Raw genomic sequence first — 22942 nt, 5'->3', positions numbered from 1 at the left:
AGTAGGTTTGGTTCAAGCTGTTATCAACAGTAGGCCTAATTCATGTTTATTGCTTAAGGTTAGCAAGTACTTTAAACTGTTGCGATTTGGTAGTTCACAGCATTTTGCGAATGGTAGTGAGCTTTGGCAATATTTGCATTGATCATTTCATAGCGAGTGTGTGTGAAGAAGAATTCAAATATCACAGATATACTTTTGTAGGTCCATTATGTTGTAAAGAGGGCTGAAAAAACAACACTAAACTCAACACTTACAAAATGTACATAACTCATTCACAACAATAAATCATGCAAGTTTTCAAAGTATATGATTTGTAGAATGAACTTTTGCAAAAAATCAAAGTATTATTTTTCAATAATATATTGATTTAGATAATGAAATTTGATTTTTTGGCTGCTTCAACTAACACCCTTAAAAAGTCAACCTGATCTCAGTCCATAAAGCCTGGCCAAGGAGTGTGGGCAGCAAAGAATGATTTCTCCTATGCAATTCTTACTCTTTTAAAAGTAACGATTATCTCATCTGTCGTTTTGCTTTTCATTGTACAGCCCAGTCCCACACTCCTCTGTTTCGCGAACTTTTTCGCCCCATTTTTTTTTTCGCTTCAATTTGAACAATATTTCAAAGACATCTCTTTTCAAGGGAAATATATATGATTTGTCCAAAAAATTGAGTAAGAGTTGCATATGTTTTTTTCCAAAACAAGAATGTAATTAGCAATAGTTACGGAAATTATGTATGAACATTTATTTTACTTGAATCATAGAAGTAGAACACCTATTTTTTTTTTGTAATTTCAAAAGTTTTGAAAAATGACCCCATTTTTTAGGACTATGTATTATGTGAATCACAGTTAATCATCATCATCAGAAATTACCTCCTATTTCTCTGTCAACTAAAAGTGCTTCCAAAATGGACTTCAAATCGTGTTAAGTTTTGCATGAAATTATCTGTTTCTTTTGGTTTCCTTTTAAACATAAATTGATGCATTAGAAGTTGACAATTGTAAAATTTTTGATCATTTAAACCATGGAAGTGAGAGTATATAGAGAGTAGACCCTCACTTTCCTGTTTAAACTATTTTCCAGATTTTGCTATCTACTGAAGATAGCTTTTGGCCAAAACATGTACCTTTTTGGACTAAATTATAAAAAATAAAGAAATAAAAATACCATACCTAAATAATTTGACCAAGTTTAGTAAACCACCCCTTGTCTGATGAATATCAGTGTTCGTTTTAACTCCCAAACATGTCATGTTATTTGCGTGGTAAAAAACAACAACAAAACAGCCCTTTTCTCTTGTTTTGATCACACATGTTTAAATATGGAAGCTTTGTGAATATGAACTTAAATTAAAATATGCAAAAATAACCCAAGCAGAAGCTTTAGAATGTTCTAATGATGCAGTTCAGCTGAAATTATCATCAGCCAAATACCAGTGGTACAGAAAATCTGTGACATCAGACATTCCATTACTCCCACCCAGCTAATGAATCTATTTGAGTGTTCTAATAAACTGGATGCTATTAATACAAGCAATTACCAAAATAGCATTACTTTATATTTCAGGTGAAACATCTCCTCTGTGACATAATGCATGCCTTCCCTCACAATATGGTCCAGATCAGTTTTTCTATGAAACTCGATGCTATTACAAGCAATTACCAAAATAGCATGATAACTCAGGTGAAATAACACGCACCGGTTGTTATAAGAATCTAAGCGTCTTTTTAGCAAGTGCTTGATGTGACATACCATTAATGGGTCCAATACATTCAAACTATTCTGGGAAACTTGTTTTGGTTATTTGACACTGTGATGTTTAAGTTCTCATGTTGATGTTAACCCGCATCATGAAAATGTCAGATACTCAATCCTGCCATAGATCTTCAAACTGATACAACATTAACAACAAACAGTTTGTATAAAACCATATAAAATCTTATCAAAACTTTGTATAACTTTCAAAAGAGTATTTTTAAAATCTACATGGAAAATGCATCCAAATGAGTACAAATATGGCTAGTATTGGTTCAGTGGTTCTTGAGATAGTTCACACCCTCTCTTGCAAAACTCTTGGCAACTTGTGCATGTGAAACTTGAATCAGTGCACAAAGTGTTAACACACCAATAGTGACATCATTCACAGCAATGGATGTAGCATCACACATATCATCCTAGTCTCCTTCACAGCTGGGTTTTGTCATTTCTCATGATCAAGCCAAATGCAGTCTGGACTCGAGACTAGTATCATCCCTGCTTAAAAGCTGACCAGCTGCCTGGCAATGTTGTATACGTGTGCTGGGGAGTCTGGGACGTGAGCTATAGCTTATCAGCTTTTCAGACAGTGAGATAGTTGATGTTTATCCGAAGTCACGCATCATCTCTAGGGGCAGACCAAGCTTCCAGTTCTTCTACTCATCATTCTGCATCCCATGTGACTTTCGAGGTGTATACACACATGGGAAGGTGATAAAAGTACTAAACCAGCGGGGAGCTGTTTCACTAATTGCACAGACCTTTGATTTATCACTGGACTAATCCAAGAGACTCGTAAAGTTGTCAGATCATAATAGTCTCATCTCATCAAGCCTTGGAAAAAATAACAAGTTTGACAGATTGTCATAAACATAATGATAATGGAGTTACCATTACCGATGGATTTGCCGTTGGATGACGAAGGCATAGAAGCTATGCCAGAGTTTCAGGAGGTCGCAGAGGGTCTTAGCGACGAAGAACGGAAGGTACTTGTTGTGGAGTTTAAACAACAACTGAAGGAGCAAATGGCAGCGGCTATGGGGGTTGATGTAAAGGCAGTGAATTTGAAGGAAATACAGCTACCGCCACATTGTAAATTATCAAAATTTACGTTGGACTTGAGTTATTTGGACTCTAAGTGGTCAAAAGATACCAGGTTGACGGTGCGGATGGGAAATAATCCACCACTTATTATTGATTCACCACACAGACTTTTGGCTGTAGGAAGAAAGGACAAAACTGGGTAGGTAATTGAATTATAGTAATTAAAACAGTATAGTGTAAGATGTACCTGAAAATAATGATTTTTGTGATTTTATATTTAAATGAAAAAGTGATATTAGTTTTCACTATTAAAAATGTTTCCTTTACATTTTGAGCCAAAATGAATGGGAAAATGAAATTGCTCAGTGTTAAATTCATATTATTTTTTTTTTACCAAAATTTATGTTAGGTTTGAGCTATTTGGACAAGAGATACCAAGTTGACAGTGCATATCAGAAATAAATCCACCACTTATTATTGATTGTCCACATAGACAGGGTTGGATCCAGGAATTTTTGCCTTTTGGTCGACGACGAAAAAATGGTGTTAAGGGGGTTACCCCCTCGAAAACTCAACGGTTTTGGCCCATTGTTTGCTGTTCATGTCGAATTTGTTCATTTTTTAAATTTCTTTCATTTTTGTATTTTAAGCTAGGCGGCGCCGTTGCTAGTCAAAAAATAGAGGGGGCGCGCGCCGGCTGCGCCCCCCCTAAATCCGCCCCTGATAGACTCTTGCACGCTGTAGGGAGAAAGGACAAATCAGGGTAGGGGAAATTAAGCAATAATGTAGGCATGGCTCAAAGAATAAGGGGAGATTCTGCCCCTTATTTGTAAAAATTTCAAAATGAACAACACTCAATGGACAGGGGCAATTTTTCTGAATAATATTCATAAAATAGTCTCCATGAAAATGCTATTTTGTGAAGTTAGATTTGTGTTCAATTTTTTTCATCAAATGATAGGGTTTCATTTTGAACCAAAATGAATAGATAATGACATTGGGCTATTACAGTTGAAACCCATACACCCCCTGTGTTGGACATGATCTTAATCTTCCACTCAGGGAGTGTGAATTTCGAATAGGGTTACCTGAATGGGTGACTCCATTTGAAATCGACAACCCTGTGTGGAATTAAGCAAGCCCGCGACACTCCGGAGGACAGCAGAGCTCTCCTACACAACCAGTTAATTATGTGGTCCTGGCACTCGTCGTTCATAACGCATACAGTCTGGCCCGCGCCCGAGACTAGCACGAGAGTCACATTTTCTGTCTTCACATCGGTATAGGCCGTTTGCACGTTAATTGTACAGAGTGTCGCTTCTCTATCTTCTTTTTCTCGGAATTTGAAGGCCATGACTTTCATAGGGTAGTATGGATTTCAACTGAAACAGCCAAATGTCATTAATTTTGGCTCAAAATGAAAAGAGAATATTTATAATAGTGAAAACCTATTATCATTTTGTGAAAATGCTGACTTGAATCACATAAGTTTTCATTGCCTAGCACCCTAGCAACGACAGCCGCACCCATTGACCAAAATTGTGATCTTCCGAAAACATTCAAAACAGAAGCATAACAACCTTACTGGAAAAGGCTTGATCTGTCTACGTCACTGTTGAAATGGCCAGTTTGACTTTCATAAAATAGTAAATAATAAATAAATGCCCTGTCATTTGCTTACATAAGTGTCCAGTGTGTACGAATTAGGTCAAACATTGGAAGTATTAAAGAGACCTCGCTTATCATGATTATCATCTTTTCTAAATAAGTTTGTCAACAAACAAATTTGATGATATCCTGGGATGACAATATCCCTTTAGTGTTGGGAGATACTGGGTCTTGACATTTCTATAATTGCATACTGCAGACTCCCTGCCACATCACTGCGGTATTAATTAAGTATCTAATTAATGCTTCCCTATGGCATGATGCAATACAAAAACATACATATAGTATAGGCAATCTCAAGAACCACCAAACCAATACTAGGTATGTTTGTACTCATTTGAATGCATTTTTCATGCATGATTAGAAAATATGTCCGGACAATGTTTCAAGATTTGATTTTGTTTTTAAAGAGTACATTTTTAACATTTCTATTATCGCACAGAGCAACCTCCTTACCATATCACAGCAGTGTTAATTAAGCATTGTGCACAAATTCACACTTCACATCAGTCCAGGCATCAGTCTGTTCAATAGTCATGTTGTACATATTACAAAAATATTGAAAAAAATTGTCTATAATAGTAGGCATATTGAATGAATTTCCGTGTGTTTTTCTTGCAGATTCCAAATGTCCTGACTTTTTTTAATTGTCATTATTTGGAGCATTGATGGATTTCAACTTTGAAATAGAAAAGGATAATAGAGGAATAGTCATATGGCTTAGGCCTAAAAAAAAATTGTTTGACCGACCCTAAAAATAGGCCCGACCCTAGATTTTTGTTCTTATATTTTTGCAAAAATATGTAAAAAAATTTTTTTTTAAAAGAAATTTAAGACAAAATTTAAAAAAAGTTCCAATTTAAGCAATTTATAGCTTAAAATGTGTGTAAAAATTTTTTTTTTTTAAATTGCCGACCGACCTACCCTAATTTTTTTTTTTTTTTTACGCCAATCAAACAATTTTTTTAGGCCTTATAGCACTAGCAGTGTGTAAAAATATTATGTGTGCATATGAAGGCTCTGTCAAATGCCACATTTGTTGATTTTTTTCCCTGTAGCTTTTATATACTGGTACATAAATTAAATTGCATCAGACACTTGGCAAACTGTCCAAAGTTGGCAAAATTTCATAAATTTACTCAAAATTTCACAAAAAAATGCCTAAACTCAACCACAAGATAGGGTAATTTAGTGACATTTTTAGAAAGTTGGGGCAATTTTCTGCAACTTGGGGCAACTTTCTGAAATTTAGAGTAAGGTTAAGCATGTTTCTACAACTTTGAGTAGAGTTTAGACAAACTCTGTGAAACTGTGAGCACTTGCATGAAATTTTTGCCAATTTAAGCCAACTCTGGTCAATTTGATTATTTTTATGGTCAAGTGACATGGAGCCTCTTCAATATTCTTTTGCAAAAACACCTATATAACATCTACATTTGCCAAAATTGGGTGCTGCTTTTAAGAGCATTTTTGCCCCCAATCAGTGTAGGGTTGGTAGTGCCCGGGGCAAGAAACAAAATTGGTGCCCCTACCCCCCAAGAATATCTTAGACGCGGGCAGTAGCGTAGCAAGGGGCTAAGGATACATAATGCCCCACCCCATTTTTGAAACAATTGCGAAACGGGCGAAACTTTGGACAAATAAGGCCTATACACTAATTAATTTTGTTTACTAGAAGTTGAATATCGGTCTTAAAATGTTCTTCCAATTGATTTTGCACATGAAGCGCACAAACATTTTGACTTTCATCGCTTGAAGGGCTCAGAATTGATGCTGAATTGTTCAATTTGGTGCCCCCCTAAGTGTGGCACCCGGGGCATGTTGCCCTCCTCTGCCCCCCGTAGTTACGCCACTGGCCCCAATTGGGTGCATTGGTCTTCACTGAAAACTCACCCATATATTGATATACCAAACTCGCTGAAAAGGTACCCAAAAAAACTCCTGCAACTAAGGAGAGAACCAATGGAGTAGGTGTGCACCAATTTGGGCACATTTCAGCCACTCAGCCCCCTGGGTGCCCTCCCAGTAACCCCTCATTTACAGGTTTAAAGGTTTATATAGTATAATGACTGATCAATAAGACAGAGTATATGCAGAATTTACAGTGGGAACACACATTTTCATGAAAAGTGGTTTTCAAACAAACTTTTTTTGCAGAGGAGAAGTGAACACAGAATTTTAAAAAGGGAATACAAAGTTTGTGATCAAATACAAGCACGTTTTGGAGCTTTTTGGTTCCCCATTGCCTGTAGGTTTAAATATTAAGCAGTCTCTTAACCCTAATTAAAGAATCAAAGTTTGGCATATTTAGTGAGCCCTATCGTCATGGCAGAAAGTTCATCTTTTATTGGCATAATATACATGTGTGTGGGCAACATATACCATAAGCTATTCAAAATGTTCCAACAATTTTGTCCTACATTGATGTCTAAATGAGGATGATGATTCTAACAGCATCAGAGCGCAAACATTCCAGACGTGATGAAAGATATGTTTTATTCTTCAAATTCTATGAATGCTGTGTGAAAGATTCACTAATTAAGCATCTAATTAGATGACATTCTGAAGTTTCAAAGTCAAATTCCAAGACAGAATGTTGTGAGTAATATGTTCTTCTCATGTTGTGTGGTAGAGAACTTTTTATCATATCAGATCTCATGTGAACCTGTTCAACATAATAATAATTTTCACTTGGTAAATATCTTCACAAATGTTTTAGTGATTTATTCACAGATGTTTTAGTGATTCAAATCACAGATATTGTTCCAATATCTGTGTTCAAATAATGATGATGATTTCAAATTTACCACAAGTTCTGAGCTTGTATGTTATGTAATGGCCTACTACTGAAGAAATATTGCAGCTTATTGCATTATCTGGTCAGTGGGTCCCTCCACAGATTTCTCTACAAGATCTGTAGTGAGTCATTATGGGTAGTTGTGGGTTTTGAGTCCTTATCATCCTGCACAGTTTAATGTGCTTGTTGAAATGCTTGTATCACTACCATTACTTGTTGCAAAACCCAGCAAACAAAAACATTTTCGACACTATTCGCAAAAGGTTAAACAGGTTGCCAAAAAAATTTCAATGTTGGGTTATATAAATGGTATATAAAAGGTTTTCATAAAATTCAAAAACTTACTGTGAAATATTCTAACATAATGTTATTTAAGTTTTGACAAAATATTTGGGAAAAAATGTTTGCAAACAATATTTTACAACTAACATTTTTACAATACTTTAAAAATGTTGTTATAGTGTGTTTTCATACAAAACGTTTTAAAAACATTCTTGTGACATTTAACCAACATTTTTAAACATGATTGTTAAGAGGTAAAACGTTTTTACCAAAACCAAAATCCCAAATATAACCCATTTAAAACGTTTTGTGTTTGCTGGGATAGTTATAACTTCTTGCAATGAAAATTGTTATTTTATTGCTTTTGCCCCTTCATTATACCTCCATCTCAATTTCACTTGCTGCCTTTCCCATGGACAGAGCAGATTTCATTTACAAATGAGCTTATTTGTTAGGGAACAAACCAAAGGAATGAAGATGTCCTATGAACAAAGACCTTTTGTTTTGGGTAGTCAAAATGTCAGATTACGTTCGTAAAAAACTATCTTCCAAAGTTGATCTTTCTGGTTGGAAATTTCAACATTTCACAAATATGTTTGGGGAGGGAGTAGGTCAGCCTCCTAACAAAAAGCACTTTCATTTGTAGAGCGTCATCAAACTTTTGATTCGTTCCCTCAGTTGATACTCGAAATTTGGTATAAAAGCATGAAAATTATTCTGTGTAAAATTATCCAAGATGCCGCTGATGAGTTTTATCACACATGGGAACATAGTCATGTTGCTACATCATCACATACTTAGTGTCATGCTGATTTTCATCCTGTTTTTCAGCCGCTGGGAAAGAGGGATCATGTTCTTGATTTGAAAGCCGTTCAGCAGAATGAACAAACAAACAATTGAAACAAACAAACAAACAAACAAACAGGAATATCATGTAGTTAAATCATTACACCTTGTGTCATGCTGCTTTTAGTCCAATTGGAAACAAGGATCTTGAGCTGTACATAGAATAACTACCACTACTCCAAGAGATAAAGATTAGAGTTAAGTTTTAGGGTTGGGATTAAGGTTAAGGTTAGGTTTTTTAGGTTAGGATTAGGGTCATAGTTAGGTTTGAGGGTAAGTTCCAGGTTTTATGACTAGGTTGATGAATAAATTAGAGTTAGGTTCAGAGATAGGATTAGGATACGGGTTAGGATTAAGGATCTATCAAAGTGAATTTTGATTTACAAGTAGTAATATAAAAATCAATAAATCTTATAAAAATCTATCTATAATTTTCCTAAAACTTACAATTTCATATCTCAGCTATCCTGTACTGATTAGAGCCACATTTTAGTCCTGATATATCTATGATCCAAACTGAACTGCAATATTCCATCCAAATAACTCATGTTGTTTTGACTTATAAGTCAACTGACTGGCATGTTTAGGCTACAATAAGTGCTATCTTCAGTAGACAGCACGGATAAAATTAAAAGCACTCTATTCGGTTTTAAATCTTGTGTCAGCAGAGACAGTAAGAATAAAACTAAAGCACCTTATAAATCTTGTGTCAGCAAAGACTCCAGTGTAAATAAAGTTTTCCAGTGACTAGAAACATGACACAAGCAGTTGGCATTAAAAATGAAGGCTATCAGTTCAGAAACATTCCTATATAGATATGAACTGTCAAGGAGAAGATTTAGCAACAACAACCCTTGCACTGGGGCAAACAATTACTGCATCAGCAATCATTTAAAACTTGAATATAAATGCAATTCTCAAAAACTTTTTCAAATTAAAACACTGATAATTCCAAGACATGGGATAGGGTGTATGATTCAACCTGAATTTCAATTTTGGTAGGAATTTATGGTACTGATTTTTAATGTAAGATCGCCAAGAACCGGTTTAGAATGAGAAAAATGCAATTTGTTTTAACGGAATTGAATGAAACACATTAGATGTAGTCTTTAGAACATCTATACGCCGTAGAAGTGACGTCATAATCTGATTAACTACCATAGCAATAGATGAATACAATTTTTGAATAGACCGCCCTGCACTACAAGCAGATTGCTAATGTACCATGTCAGCAAACATAGATTGAATACAATACTGCTCTTTTCAAAGATACTATCTTATCTTACAGGTGCAAGTGATCAGCATTTCCTTGACATCTTGTTCAATGCATCGGTACAGCGTGAACGTTGTAGTGCAGGGCGGTATAGTCAAAATTGTATTCATCTATTGCTATGGTAGTTAATCCGATTATCTACGTCACTTCTACGGCGTATAGGCAGTTAGCTGTGTAATACCATGGTGCATATTAACATTGTTTTTTCATTCATGTTCTGTGGATTTAGATAAAAGAAAAATGTCCCCTGTCTTGTAGGACTAATACTGACATTTAAATGAAACTAAAGTATTAGTGACAATACTTTGATGAAACTATCTTGATGAAAACATCTATATTAAGAACTAAGAACTAAAATTATATTGATATCTTTTAAAAGTCATATGATATGGTCTATGTATGGAAACATGGGTGTAGCTGTCTTTGAAAACATAGACATCTGATCAGGCAAGTAACTATAGTCACTAGTTTAGTAAACTAGTTTATGAGGTTACAGTAAAATACAATATTTTTGTGGTAAAGCATTTTGTTGTTGTTAAAGAACCCTAATTTTGGCAAAACTAGAAATATATTCACAGAACTAATTGATTTCCTTTAATGCTCTTATACTATAAGGCTTATAGGAACATAAATATAACAAAGTCAAATATTTTATTAATACTTTTAATTTGTGAACTTTTATGCGTGTGAACATTTCTTTCTATACCGGTACACTCTTTGCAGGGTGTATGATTACATATTCAATGTTGTCATGTTCAATGTATATATGAAATGTAGATGTTAATTTGATATACCCTGTAGCATGTGTTATAATAAACACATAAATATGTTCTGACAGCTAACTTGTTTATTACTTACCATTTGTTGCTTCATGGAGCTTTCAATGTTGTATAGACTAGCAGGGGTAGCGTTAACCCCCGATCGGGGGTGAATGACCCCTAAATTAAAAAATATTAATTTTTCACCCTCCATATATTGGGAATGTGCAAGCTCAGGGGTGAACTCTGACCCTCTACTTTTGGACCTTACTCCTACCCCTGACTATACTGCAAAATATTTTTCACCCCCAAGATTTAATTTTCACCCCATGTATTTGGATTTTCTGCAAGCTCGGGAGTGAAAAACACGGGAAAACAACCCCCGACTTTCGGGCCTTAATGCTACCCCTGTAGACTAGTGATACCCTGCCGTAAGCTTATACACCCCCTCCCCACACACATACTTTGGTAAAGATGCAAATTTTTCTTTTTCAAAATTAACTTAAGTTTAACCAACTGCTATTGCTATGCAATGTCTCCTGTGACCAGGAATGAACATTTTACTATTTGCCAACAAAATCTACACCCCTCCAGCGATAGCCCTGCCCCTGTAAAATCAGCCCTCTCAGTCGAGGTTGTTCAATCTATTGCACACCCATTTCTCACGTTTGTCAAAGGGGAAATCCATACTGGTTTGTATGGGCCTTTTGGTTCCAGTCAATTTTCTCAGCATAGAAAGTACCAATTTGCCTTTCCTTTTGTATGATTGACATTTGATTTCCCTGAATAACTTCTGGAATTATTTCACCAAAAGGTATTTATTTTATGGCATGTTTTGTGATTTCTGCCATTTAGTGCTCTTCATGTCAATGGGTATGAGCCTGAGGAGCAGCCAAGCAAAAACAACCAATGTGATGAAGCCATTTATCACAAGTGATGTTATGCCGACTGAGATTTGAGCACATTTCAGCCCCAAATTTCTTTTTTGGGGGGGGGGGGCAGGTCACATATGTGTACTGAAATATGATTTAATTCAAATGGTTAAAACATAAATTGCAGGGTAGTCACATATCATGCACATTAGGCTTACATCCTGATTTGTTTCAGAGTTTTTATTGCTAAAACTCCATGCAGGACATGGAGGAGTGTCACATTCAGTCACATATTTTGATTTGATATGTGTGCTCATATCCAGGATCATTTGAAATGAAATCTAATTTGTCTGAAATGTTAGGAATTGAAATTGACTTTGAGATATGGTTTAAGTTACTGTGTGTTAGACCTACTTGTGTTTGAATTTTCTCTTGAAATCTATACCTGGAAATTGCACAAATCTCCAGGTCCTTAAACAGGTGTAGTTTTACCAGGGTGTAACAAGCCAAGTCTGAGAATGGCAAAGTTGTACTTCTGACTCACACCTATTTTGGTGCTAAATGCACAAAAAGGTTTATGTTGCTTGATGAATTGTAGAGATGCGGACTTGAAGTTTGCTGATTTTGTTTCTTGAGTATAGGGTTGTTCCAGCTGTGGGGAATATTTATAACAGTCCTATTCACCAGCGAAGTGGTTACATAACTTCTTGGTAACTGGATCACACACCTTTTGGAATTGGTAGCACATGCCATAGACTTTGTGTTGCGATCATTTCGATCGTGGTGCAGAATTCAAAAGTGTGATCCAGTTGACATGGTGATAACCAGATTACACATAAAACTTCGCTGGCGAATATCGGTTGGAGAAACTTGGGAGTAGGCTTTCCACTGACAGGGCCAGGAGATCCTAGCGGTCTAGCTTTATAAAGGGTATTGACCGGTTGGTAGTTCTCCTATTCATATACTTCAACAAGTCCCAGTCTAAGTTCTTGAGTATATCAGTGACACTATGAAAAACCATCAGATATGAAAAACCATGAGATATTATTATTACTGTTAATTGTCTCATTTATAATTAGTGATCATTTGGTGCAACAGTTATCTTCCCAGAGTTAGACAAAATATTTTGTACAGAAAATTTTGTATTGTCAGTCACTTCAACTTGATCCTGCCTCATCTCTAGGTGATAAAAATAAATGATGTGTACATCTCCCTCCCACAGGGGTATGGAAACTCGCCAACATTCCAAAGTTCCTGAAATATTTGATAATGAGCTGCTAGATCGTCAACACAAACAGACAGTCTGGGTTTAGATTTAATTGGATATCATCAACATATGCTCATCTTGTCTGGGTTGTGATTGGGAGGTTTAATTAAACATAATATTATCATTATGAGCTATTATGGTACATCATTATATTCCTTCACATATCAACTCCTTCAGTTATGGGGTGATTTTTGCACCAATAGACATTAAAGGATTTACCATGGTCCTTTACATTTATGCTATTGTTTTTCAAGTTCATTACAGTATTTTGTTGTTGTTGTTGTTGTTGTTGTTGTTGTTGTTGTTGTTGTTGTTGTTGTTGTTGTGGTGATGATTTCACCATCCAAATAAAGTAGGCCTACTGGTCAATGGCATGCATTGTATATGGTTGGAATGAGATTTCAAACTTTTTTAGAATAGTTTCAATCTTTTTTTCACCGATTAAAAAGGATAAAGTTTGTCCATAAACTTCAGTCGGCAAAATATTGAAAAACAATGAAAATAGATGCTTTTAACTTATGAAAAGATTTGTCCCAACTTCAATTGCTAAAAGATTGAGAATTACTACATTTAATTAAAAAGATTGACAATTCAAATCATTCTTTTTCAGTCAAAAACAGTTTGTCCCTAACTGCAATTGACAAATCTTGAACTAAACATTCATGTGGAAAATTGAAAAGAGTTTTAGTCTTATCTCACTAAAAAAACAAAACTTTTCTATTCATGAATTAAAATGGGTGATGATAATTATGTACAGCCACATTGACCCCATTTTCAATGTACTCTCACCGAATGTCACCAAAAGACCTCCTTTTTCAAGAATTTTGAAAAAATTCCTGATGATCTCTTACTATGAACCCCATTTTTCTCTAAAATTTTATTATTTTATTCAAGTTTTTTTTTAAATGTCAAATTTTGATGAATTTTTGAGAATTTGGTTTAATCTTTCTTAGTTTGAACCAGTCTCTCGGAAAGGCCCATTTTGTGGTCAAATTTTCCCCAGTCTCACAGAAAGACACCTTGTTCGGGCTTTCTTTCCTCCTTAGTGTCAAATCCCCAAGTTTTGAACTGGTGTCCACACATCCCATCACTTCCAAAGTCAAGGCCCCACCCTGGAAAATATCCTCCAAGAAATAAAAATTGTATATCCTGAAGAGCTTGCTGTATGTCAAAATTGTATCCAGTGACTTAGTGTCAAAATGAATATTGTAGTGAATCTTGTTTACTGCATTACCAGGCACGTGAAGCCAGTTAATATAAATATAACGAACACAAGTAGACAGAAATGATGCAAGCATAAAGCAGGGCACATCTCCAACTTAACCAGCTGGTATTAGGGTTGGTTCACATGTAGAGCTTAAGGTGGCAGCTGGTTTAGTCTCACTTTCAACAATTTTGACCTAAGTTGCTGATAACCTTGGCTACAAAATCCATTTTGTGAGTTTTGGTAGACGTCTACTAGTTTGTATTTAACTAATTTATATAGAAGGGGAGAAAAGAAAATTTGTCTCAAGTGGGATTCGAACTGGCAACCTCCTCTGGTTTGCGAGACCAGTGCTCTACCATCTGAGCTATCCAGTCCTATGATGGACGGTGATCTCAATTATCAGTATCTTTGCTTGGGCACTGTGTATAATTGTTAACTATTTTAAATATAATTTTTACATATGGATATCAATCGTTGATTTAATAAGCTTTATAAGATGACCACAATGAACTTTTTGAAATTTGTATAGAAATTGTAGAAAATAGAATGTTCTTGTAATGACTTCTGCAATGATGTCTTCGTAGTGTAAGTGTGAACATAGTAGACTAGACTACACAATAATTATTATTTGTAACACACAGGTAACAGTAGCTTACTTGACGGTGCAATGGATAGGGTGCATGGTTCACATGAGAGTCAAGACCCAATACAACTTCTTTCCTCTCACTCACTCTGCAGGTTTCTCAGCTTTGGCAAAAAAACCTGGACTTTGGGGTTTTTTTGTCCTTGTTGTTTTTGCACTTCTGTGGGCTTTGGAATTGCTTATTTTTGGCTTTCAAACTTTACCTACTCCTGTGCATACAATTTGGTCCCCCTTTGCATACCATCTGTGTTTTACATGTTTCCCCATCAAATTGGTATACCTTGCTCTTTCTTACAATAGGAAAGTTGAAACTTCATCATGTAAAACAACTCATGTCAGTACTGCCTTAACAAACCAGTCCATTATTATGCAGCCTGCACAGATGGGCTAGGAGATTTTATAAACTTCCTGGGCTCAAGCAGTGACACAGAATGTGATAAATTCCTGGCAGGTTTTTGTCATCCCTAGTCTCGTATGTTTGATAAACGCATAACGGCTGATGTGTTTATTAGGTTTGTCAGGGATTTATAAATTAGCGCATACACTGTTGTAAATATTGTAAGGGGAATAGAAATTCCTATGGCCTTGTGCTCGTTAAAAGTGCTCGTTAAAAGTGCTCGTTAAATCGTTCATTTGGATTCAATGACGGGTGCATGCATGCAAGCATATGTTTTTACATGTTTTATATAGCTGTTGAAAGCATCATTTAAATCTTAAATGAGATCTTTGAGTAAATGTGCCTGTTGTGAGTCAAGTTCTCATGTTTGTATTCGTCTGTGTGTTGTGAGTTCAGCTAAGACAAGTTGGATGGCAGGGTCATATTTTTATATTTCTCCAGTTTTACCTAGTTAGCTAAATGTTCAGTTTTTATTATTAATATGTTGATCTGATGGATTTATATTTCCACAGGTCTTGACTCAGCACCATATTTTTTTTTGGGGGGGGGAGCATTGAGGCGAACTTGGGACAAGCCCTCTGACTGGGGGAATTCCCCCATCTGTTGAGTCAAATGTTAAAAATGTTAAAATATTTGGCAAATAACATAAAAAGTCAACTTCTATGTGGATACATGAAGCTTACAGAAGTCCATTTTAGGGGAAAAGACCACTTTTTTTGTGGACATTTTCCTAAGCTTTCCTGAAACCCAAGCTTGCAAACCTCACACATTCAGCATGATGCTCTTCATCTATGTAGAGATGAGGTGTTGTTGTGTGTTGTGTCTCAGTACGTGTTCAATACAATATGTTCACTTATACTCAACTCTGTACAGACAATGGAACCCTGATTAGCAAGGCCAGGTACACAAAGCTCACATTCATAATATTTACATACAGTGTAGGTTTGTTTCCGCAAAACATATTGTTTACCGGGATTTTTTATATGCAATTGTAAAAAAGTGGCAAAAAAAGAAAATTGTGATTCTACACCTGTTCCTAAACTTTGAACTTCTAGCTCAAATTGTGGGAGAGAGTCACATTAATTTGTCCTTTTCGTCTTTTAAAATTGTCAGTTAAATTCAGAATTATTTTCCAGTAAAATCTCAGAGGGGACCTATCTTAAATACGTCATTCTACTTGAAATCTTCTCCCAAATCTTCTATGATGCTCAGAATTGTTATTGTGCATTGGCATGTCATAAATATAGATAGTGAAATGTCAAGAGGTTCACGTACACACGTGTTCATCGCATAGAGTAGGCATGTGTATGTGTGTATAATTAGCATACTATAATCACGGTAATGGCATCCATGAATTAAAATAGTTCATGTGGTAAATCTTTACATGTCTCATTGGTGAAAACATTTTCGTTCTCATTCCAAATCACTGTGGACCCATTCCGACAACAACAGAATTGTGGCAAACTTTACTTTCTGAGATTTTTTAGAAAAAGTTGTAAGGATTAAAAAATAGCAATGTTTACACAGTATTTTTCTGGGACATGAGAGCACATCAGACATATCAAATAGCTTCAAATTGCATTCTGAATACAAGGAATGTCCTTCTGATATCAAATAAATTTGACAAATTGCACCATATCTTTTTAAGTATACAAGTATGTGATGGCTCGGATAGCAACATTTGCACAGTATTTTTTCTGGGACATGAGAGCACATCAGACATATCAAATTCTGAATATGAGGAATGTCCTGATAATATCAAACAATTTTGATTTTTGAAATTTGAAATTTGCAATATAATACAAATTTAATGGCAAATTATCAAAATTTGATACTTTTTTATTTTTAATATTCAACAGTCCTCAAAGTAAACTTAATAAATCTAATGATATTATGTACTTATTCTTAAAGTGTATGTAGCTGGGAGGAAAAGCTGATGATCATTTAAAAATTTTGACCTTTCATATTGAAGGTACACATTTTTTTCCCAAAAAGACCTTGGGTATCAAATTTCAAGCATTTGCCATAAAATTTGTATTATATCACAAATTTCAAAAATCAAAATTGTTTGATATTATCAGGACATTCCTCATATTCAGAATTTGATATGTCTGATGTGCTCTCATGTCCCAGAAAAAATACTGTGCAAATGTTGCTATCCGAGCCATCACATACTTGTATACTTAAAAAGATATGGTGCAATTTGTCAAATGTTCTTGGTGTCAATGCCATTGGGAGAAATAATGCAATTATTTTTCCAATTGCACAACACTGGATAGGGATTAACAATTAGTTATTTTAATAAAAGCATTTAAGAAAAGGATTGTTGAAAAATAATCCTTTTCTAATACTTTGTATCAATGAGTTATCCAAATTTCAGAAATGAGTTAATTTTGTATCCTCCTGTATTGCTTAGGAAATTGAATATGACATGACAGGGAGGTACTAGAGTTGCAGATGGGTATATAGCGGAATGCATTGCCTTGAGTGTCGCCACCCATTTCATTTTTACATGGACAGTAGCAATTATATGAGATGATAAATATGCTGATCTATCTGGCCACATTTCTTTAACCCATTATGCTTGTATATCCTTAAAATGACCTTTCAATATTTATGGTACAAAAACTCATACTACATGACATGAGGTCAAACTTTGAGCTTTGGTTAATGAATATAAGTTATTGAACTTTGCTATTGGGGAAGAGAATGTTATTTGAAATTCTAGTTACAGGCATGCTTCATTAGCAGGAAATAATATCTACTGATGACAGAGGTGAACTAACCCATTAGTGTGAGGTGGAATGCAGTCTACCAATGGTCAACCCATGGCTGGTCATTGGCCTGGCTCTATTTATAGTATTATTGCTACAAATTGAAAGGAAGCAGGTTATCTTTAGTTGTGAAAATCTTACATGTTGAGGCTACACAATCGAGCTGCACTATATCTTCAGGAGAAAGCACTAATAAAGTTATTGAGGTAGAGTGGTGCTGTTTCTGTGGTATAGAGTGGTCATATCTTCAGTAGATAGCATGGTGAACTTATTGCTATCATCAGTAGATAGCATTAGTAAATTCAATTTGGTAGATTTATGGTATTGTTTTGGTATAGAGTGTAGCTATAGATGGCACCAATAAACTTGCCATGCCAATGCTACCCTCCTTCAGTAAATAATGTAGATTTAGTAAATGAAGTGCTCACTTTAGTAAATAGCATGGATTCATTTTACTGTTATCTTCAGTAGATAGCACTGATAGACTCTCTGTGGTATTATAGTGTGATGCTATCTTCAGTAGATAATTATATTTTATTCAAATTGATCCATGTTAAGGCACCAGAACCAAATGTGTTCGATCTTTAGATCGACCGTCGATGCTGCTTCGATGCTTGTTATTAATGAACTAACAACTAATTATTCAAAATTAATCCTAAATTTATATTGGTCAATATCACTACAGGCAAAGATTCATATATTATCACAATTAATAATAGTCAATTAAATGATTTCATGAAATAAGGATCGACCAAGCATCGATGGTCGAACAAAAGATCGAACTAATTTGTTTCTATCGCCTAATAGTACTTTTAATCTTAACCTTAAAAGGTTAAGATTAAATGTGGATGACCCTGATTGGCAGCCTCATTTCGGCATCTGAAAAGTTTGCATTTTTCTCATTACCCCAATAAATGCTTCGGCATTAGAAACGATTTCTTTAGATTTTATACACAAACAAGTGATAGCCTTATTATCCCCATGGTTGTATATCACCAATACTGTAAGTCCAGTTAGCTCACTTGGTAAGGTGCTAGACTCTGATGCATTACTGCTTGATGGTATAAGTTCATGCCCCCACAGTGTCATGTCTAATGACACCTTTAAAATCTTGCTCATGGATCTATTTGCACATTGTGACAGTTCAGTGCCATCTTCAGTAGATAGCCTGTATAAACTCATCACTATGATTATAAATAACTAAGTAAGTATGTGAGGTTTATTTCAAACTCTAGTAATGGTGCCCGCGTCAAATTGCTAGAATTTGCCATTAAGGGGGTACTACACCCCTGCCCAATTTTGTGCCTATTTTTGCATTTTCTCAAAAATTATAGCGCATTGGTGACAAGTAAGATGTGTATATTATAGGGACAAGGACTACAACTTCTGTACTGGAAATTTTATTTCAACACGGACAACAATTGTGGAGTTACAGTCAAAAAGGAAGGAAAACCAATATTTGATCAATAAATCAATAACTACTTGCCTTGAGTTAATAAAGTTGCTGAAATTTTAGTGCAGTTGTTGTAGTCCTTGCCCCTATAATATACATATCTTACTTGTCACCAATGCGCTATATTTTTTGAGAAAAATGCAACAATAGACACAAAATTGGCCAGGGGTGTAGTACCCCCTTAAATACCTAAACTGACACAATGTAATTTGAAGGCAGCAGCTTAATCAGCGGCAATATTGCAACATTGAAACAAACAACAATACAAACATCCAACCCCACCCCACCCCCGTAGGCAATGAGGATAAAGCGCCTTTCCCAAGGACACAATACGTTGACACAAGTGGGGTTTGAACTTGCAATCTATGGATTATGAGTCGCGCACCTTATCCACTCACCCAGCAAACACAAAAACGTTTTAAAAACGTTTTAAATAAGTTATATTTTGGCTTTTGGTTTAGGTAAAACGCGTTTTAATAACATTAAAATGTCGGGTTATATAAAGGTCATGATAACGCTTTTAAAACGTTTTGTATGAAAAACACACTACAACAATATTTTAAAATGTTTTCAAAAAATGTTATTGTAAACTATTTTTGCAAACATTTTCCCCAAATATTGTGTCAATACTTAAATAACATTATGTTAAAATATTTGAACCCACCAAACAAAGGAAATGTTCTTAAAATGTTTTTTCAAAACCTTTTAATAACATTTAAATGTCGGGTTATATAAAGGTCATGAAAACGTTTTTAAAACGTTATTGAAAATATTTTTGGCAAACATTTTTCGCAAAATATTTTTTGTATCAAGTTTTCAAGAATGTTTTTGGAATGTTATTAAAACGTTTTTATACCCTTTATATAACCCGACATTTAAACGTTTTCTGTAAAACATTTTTGTTTGCTGAGCAGGAGATTATCAAAAAATGTTTTTTAAGGTTATGAAAACGTTTCATACTCTTTATATACCCTTTATATAACCCGACATTTAAACGTTTTCTGACAACCTTTTATAACCTTTTGCGATTGATGTTGAAAACGTTTTGTGTTTGCTGGGCAGCCACACATGTCACTGTCACTTAAGATGGACCAATTTGACGAAGACACTTGAACCAACATCTATGGATGGTTACGAATACTGTAAAATTTGTCATTTTCATGGGTGTAAATTTTAAGTGACTTATAGGTTCAAATTTCAACCAGCCTAATCACAAAGCACCCATGGCCAAGTGGTTAAGACAGGTCCTGGGTTTGATTCCTGGGCGGGATCACGTTTCTGCTTGTCTCTTTTATTATTTGCAACAGCGAACCAGGTGAAAAATTAGGTTATTTATATAATTTCTGTCGATCATGCCACTGTGTTTCCATGTAATTTTTTGCTTTGCAGAAATCAGCCAGATTTACTTGTGTTGAGTCACATATTGTTAGATATTTGCTTTGCAGAATGCCATCTTCTTTAGCATTATATCAAAATCCAAATGATATGTATCTTGTTACTCATGGTCATAGATGTCAAAAGACTGAGCAAAGTCATTAACCTTTAACAAATGTTTTACATGATGTGTTTGCTCTAGTATTGACCGTCAGAATGTTAAATAATGGGTCAAGTACAGAGCCAGAGATTCACAAAAGTCAAGTTTAAATATAGCATATTCATTAATCTCTTACACATGTTTTGTTGATTTCAGAGGACTTCTGAATGTTGATACAGTGGAGCTGACTGCAGACAGAGGCTACTTGCTATGGACAAGTCCAAGAGGTTCCATAGAGGTCAAATTCAAATATGGGAAGTCAGGGGAAGATTTCAGGTAAGAAAATGGAAGCAAACAAATGGATGGATGGATGGACACACAGACAGACAAACAACTCAGCAAACACAAAAATGTTTTAAAAAATGTCATTTATAACATATAAACATGTTATAAATGTGTTTTGGTTATGATCAAACATTTTAATAACATTTAAAGTCAACTTATATGAAGGTCACAAAAACATTTTTAAAACATTTTATATATTTAAAACAAACACTACAATAGCATTTAAAAATGTTGTCAAAATGTTATTGCAAAATTATGTTTTGGCAAAAAGCATGCATCAATTGAATATATGAATACAAAAGCTACCTAAGTCCATACTTTGGGCAAATTGAGTTAAGCATGGGAAATTGTTGCTATACATAGGCCTGTCATATGCATGAAAGAACAACTCAAATTCATTCTCTGTGTCTATTGGGCATGTGAAAAATAGCACGTATGAAAGAATCACCCAATTCCATGATTTGAGTCTTGTAACACATTGATTGAAATCCAGTATGTATAAAAGTTCACTTGTAACACATTCATTGCTAGAGAATGACTTTTGAACAAAAAATGGGTTTAATAAAGGAAAGTGCGTGGTTTATATTACATGGCAGAATGCTTATCAACATTATACATACCTGTGTGCTTTATTTTGTATTATCTTACTAGTGGTAATCTCATTCTAACATTGTTGTCTTTGTATATGATTCAAAAACCACCTAAGTCCAAAATTTAAAATGAACCCCACAAAGTCCCTGAAATGCTAATCGTCATACCTAATACAGGTTAATCCACTCATTTGCACGTAAAACTTACCATATTGACCAGGTAAATCTAACTGAAGGAATTAAAATGATACACAGGTTTTTCTCTCAAAATAACTTCGCATGGACTTAGGTGGCTTTTGTATTCATGTATTCAATTACACGTCATTAAGGTCAAATTCATACAAATACTTTTGGAATTGCCGGAAATGGTCTATTGAATGTATGGTCAGTTGAATAATTGTTGACTGACTGACTGATTGATTGATTGAGTGTACAGTTGATTGATTGATTGTTATTTTTTCAGTTGCTTCATAGATCCACAACACCAAGGAGTCAAGATCTGGGAGGTCAAAGGGCATACAGAAAAGAATTGGTCGTCGACGGTAGACAACCAATCGGCAAAAACACCAACCCACACCACATGATGACCAGCGCCGTAAGAAGCAGAGAAAACAACTTTGAGTTCAGATCACGAAATGGTGAAGTTGCATTGCAACTTGAAGTATTGAGGACTATGACATCCCAACGCCTCACGGCATTCAAATTCAACTATGTATTGGCATTGTAATTGATGACATCATAGTCTACTGAAAGAGACAATGACATCACAACATCTCAAGTGTTCAATGAAAACTATGTTTTGGGATTGTAGCTGATGACATCATTGTCTATTTACATGGATGACATGTTCCTACAAAACCTAAAACATGTCAAACTTTGACATTTTGAGAATTTGATATATACTTTTATACCAAGGGGAAAAAAGCAGGCTTTAGCCTGTTGTTGTGGCATGCTGCTTTTACATAGTCTTGTAAAAGCATGCTGTCATGTTCTAGGTTTTGTGGGAACAGGGTACATATAATGGGGAACTCTACACAAGAGGCGGGATAAACATTAAACTGTATTCATGCGATGTTTCAATATGATCTCCTCTTGTGTGCACTATAACACACTTACAATTTACACGTAAGTGCGCGATAATTTCCTGGATGCGGATTCAAGTGCTGTGTAGACACTTTCTATTATTGATGTGCATCCCAGGAGATCAAATTGAAACATTTTAATGCAGGATCCGGTTCTTGTGTGGACTCACCCAATGTGAAAAGTCTGAAGGAACTTTGACTTGAATTTACTGAGACAGAAACAGAATATGTAGGGCTATTACATACTAGCCTCGGTTCGAGGCGCCTGGGCTCTGGGATGGTGTTTTTTTTTTCCTTTTTTTTTCTTCTTTTGTTTTTCCTTTTTTTTCGTTTTTTTTTTCTTCATATCCTGTCCACCCACCTCTGATCTGTACATGATAATATCAGATAACTACCTCTCTTCGTTGTCA

General features: G+C 35.1%; 1 protein-coding gene across 1 annotated transcript; it reads left to right on the top strand.

The window, feature by feature from the left end:
- The first annotated feature begins 2254 nt into the window (after positions 1-2254).
- LOC140138853 (uncharacterized) lies at positions 2255-22809 on the top strand. Its single transcript, XM_072160633.1, is given in 4 exon segments — positions 2255-3003; positions 20732-20851; positions 21914-21963; positions 21966-22809. Coding segments are annotated over 4 exon segments (750 nt in total). The 5' UTR covers positions 2255-2635; the 3' UTR covers positions 22178-22809.
- Positions 22810-22942: the final 133 nt, after the last annotated feature.

The sequence above is a fragment of the Amphiura filiformis genome, chromosome 18 (assembly GCF_039555335.1).
Source record: "Amphiura filiformis chromosome 18, Afil_fr2py, whole genome shotgun sequence".
NCBI classification, from domain to species: domain Eukaryota; kingdom Metazoa; phylum Echinodermata; class Ophiuroidea; order Amphilepidida; family Amphiuridae; genus Amphiura; species Amphiura filiformis.
The sequence above is the reverse complement of the archived record's forward strand: the minus strand, read 5'-3'. Positions and strand labels throughout refer to the sequence as shown.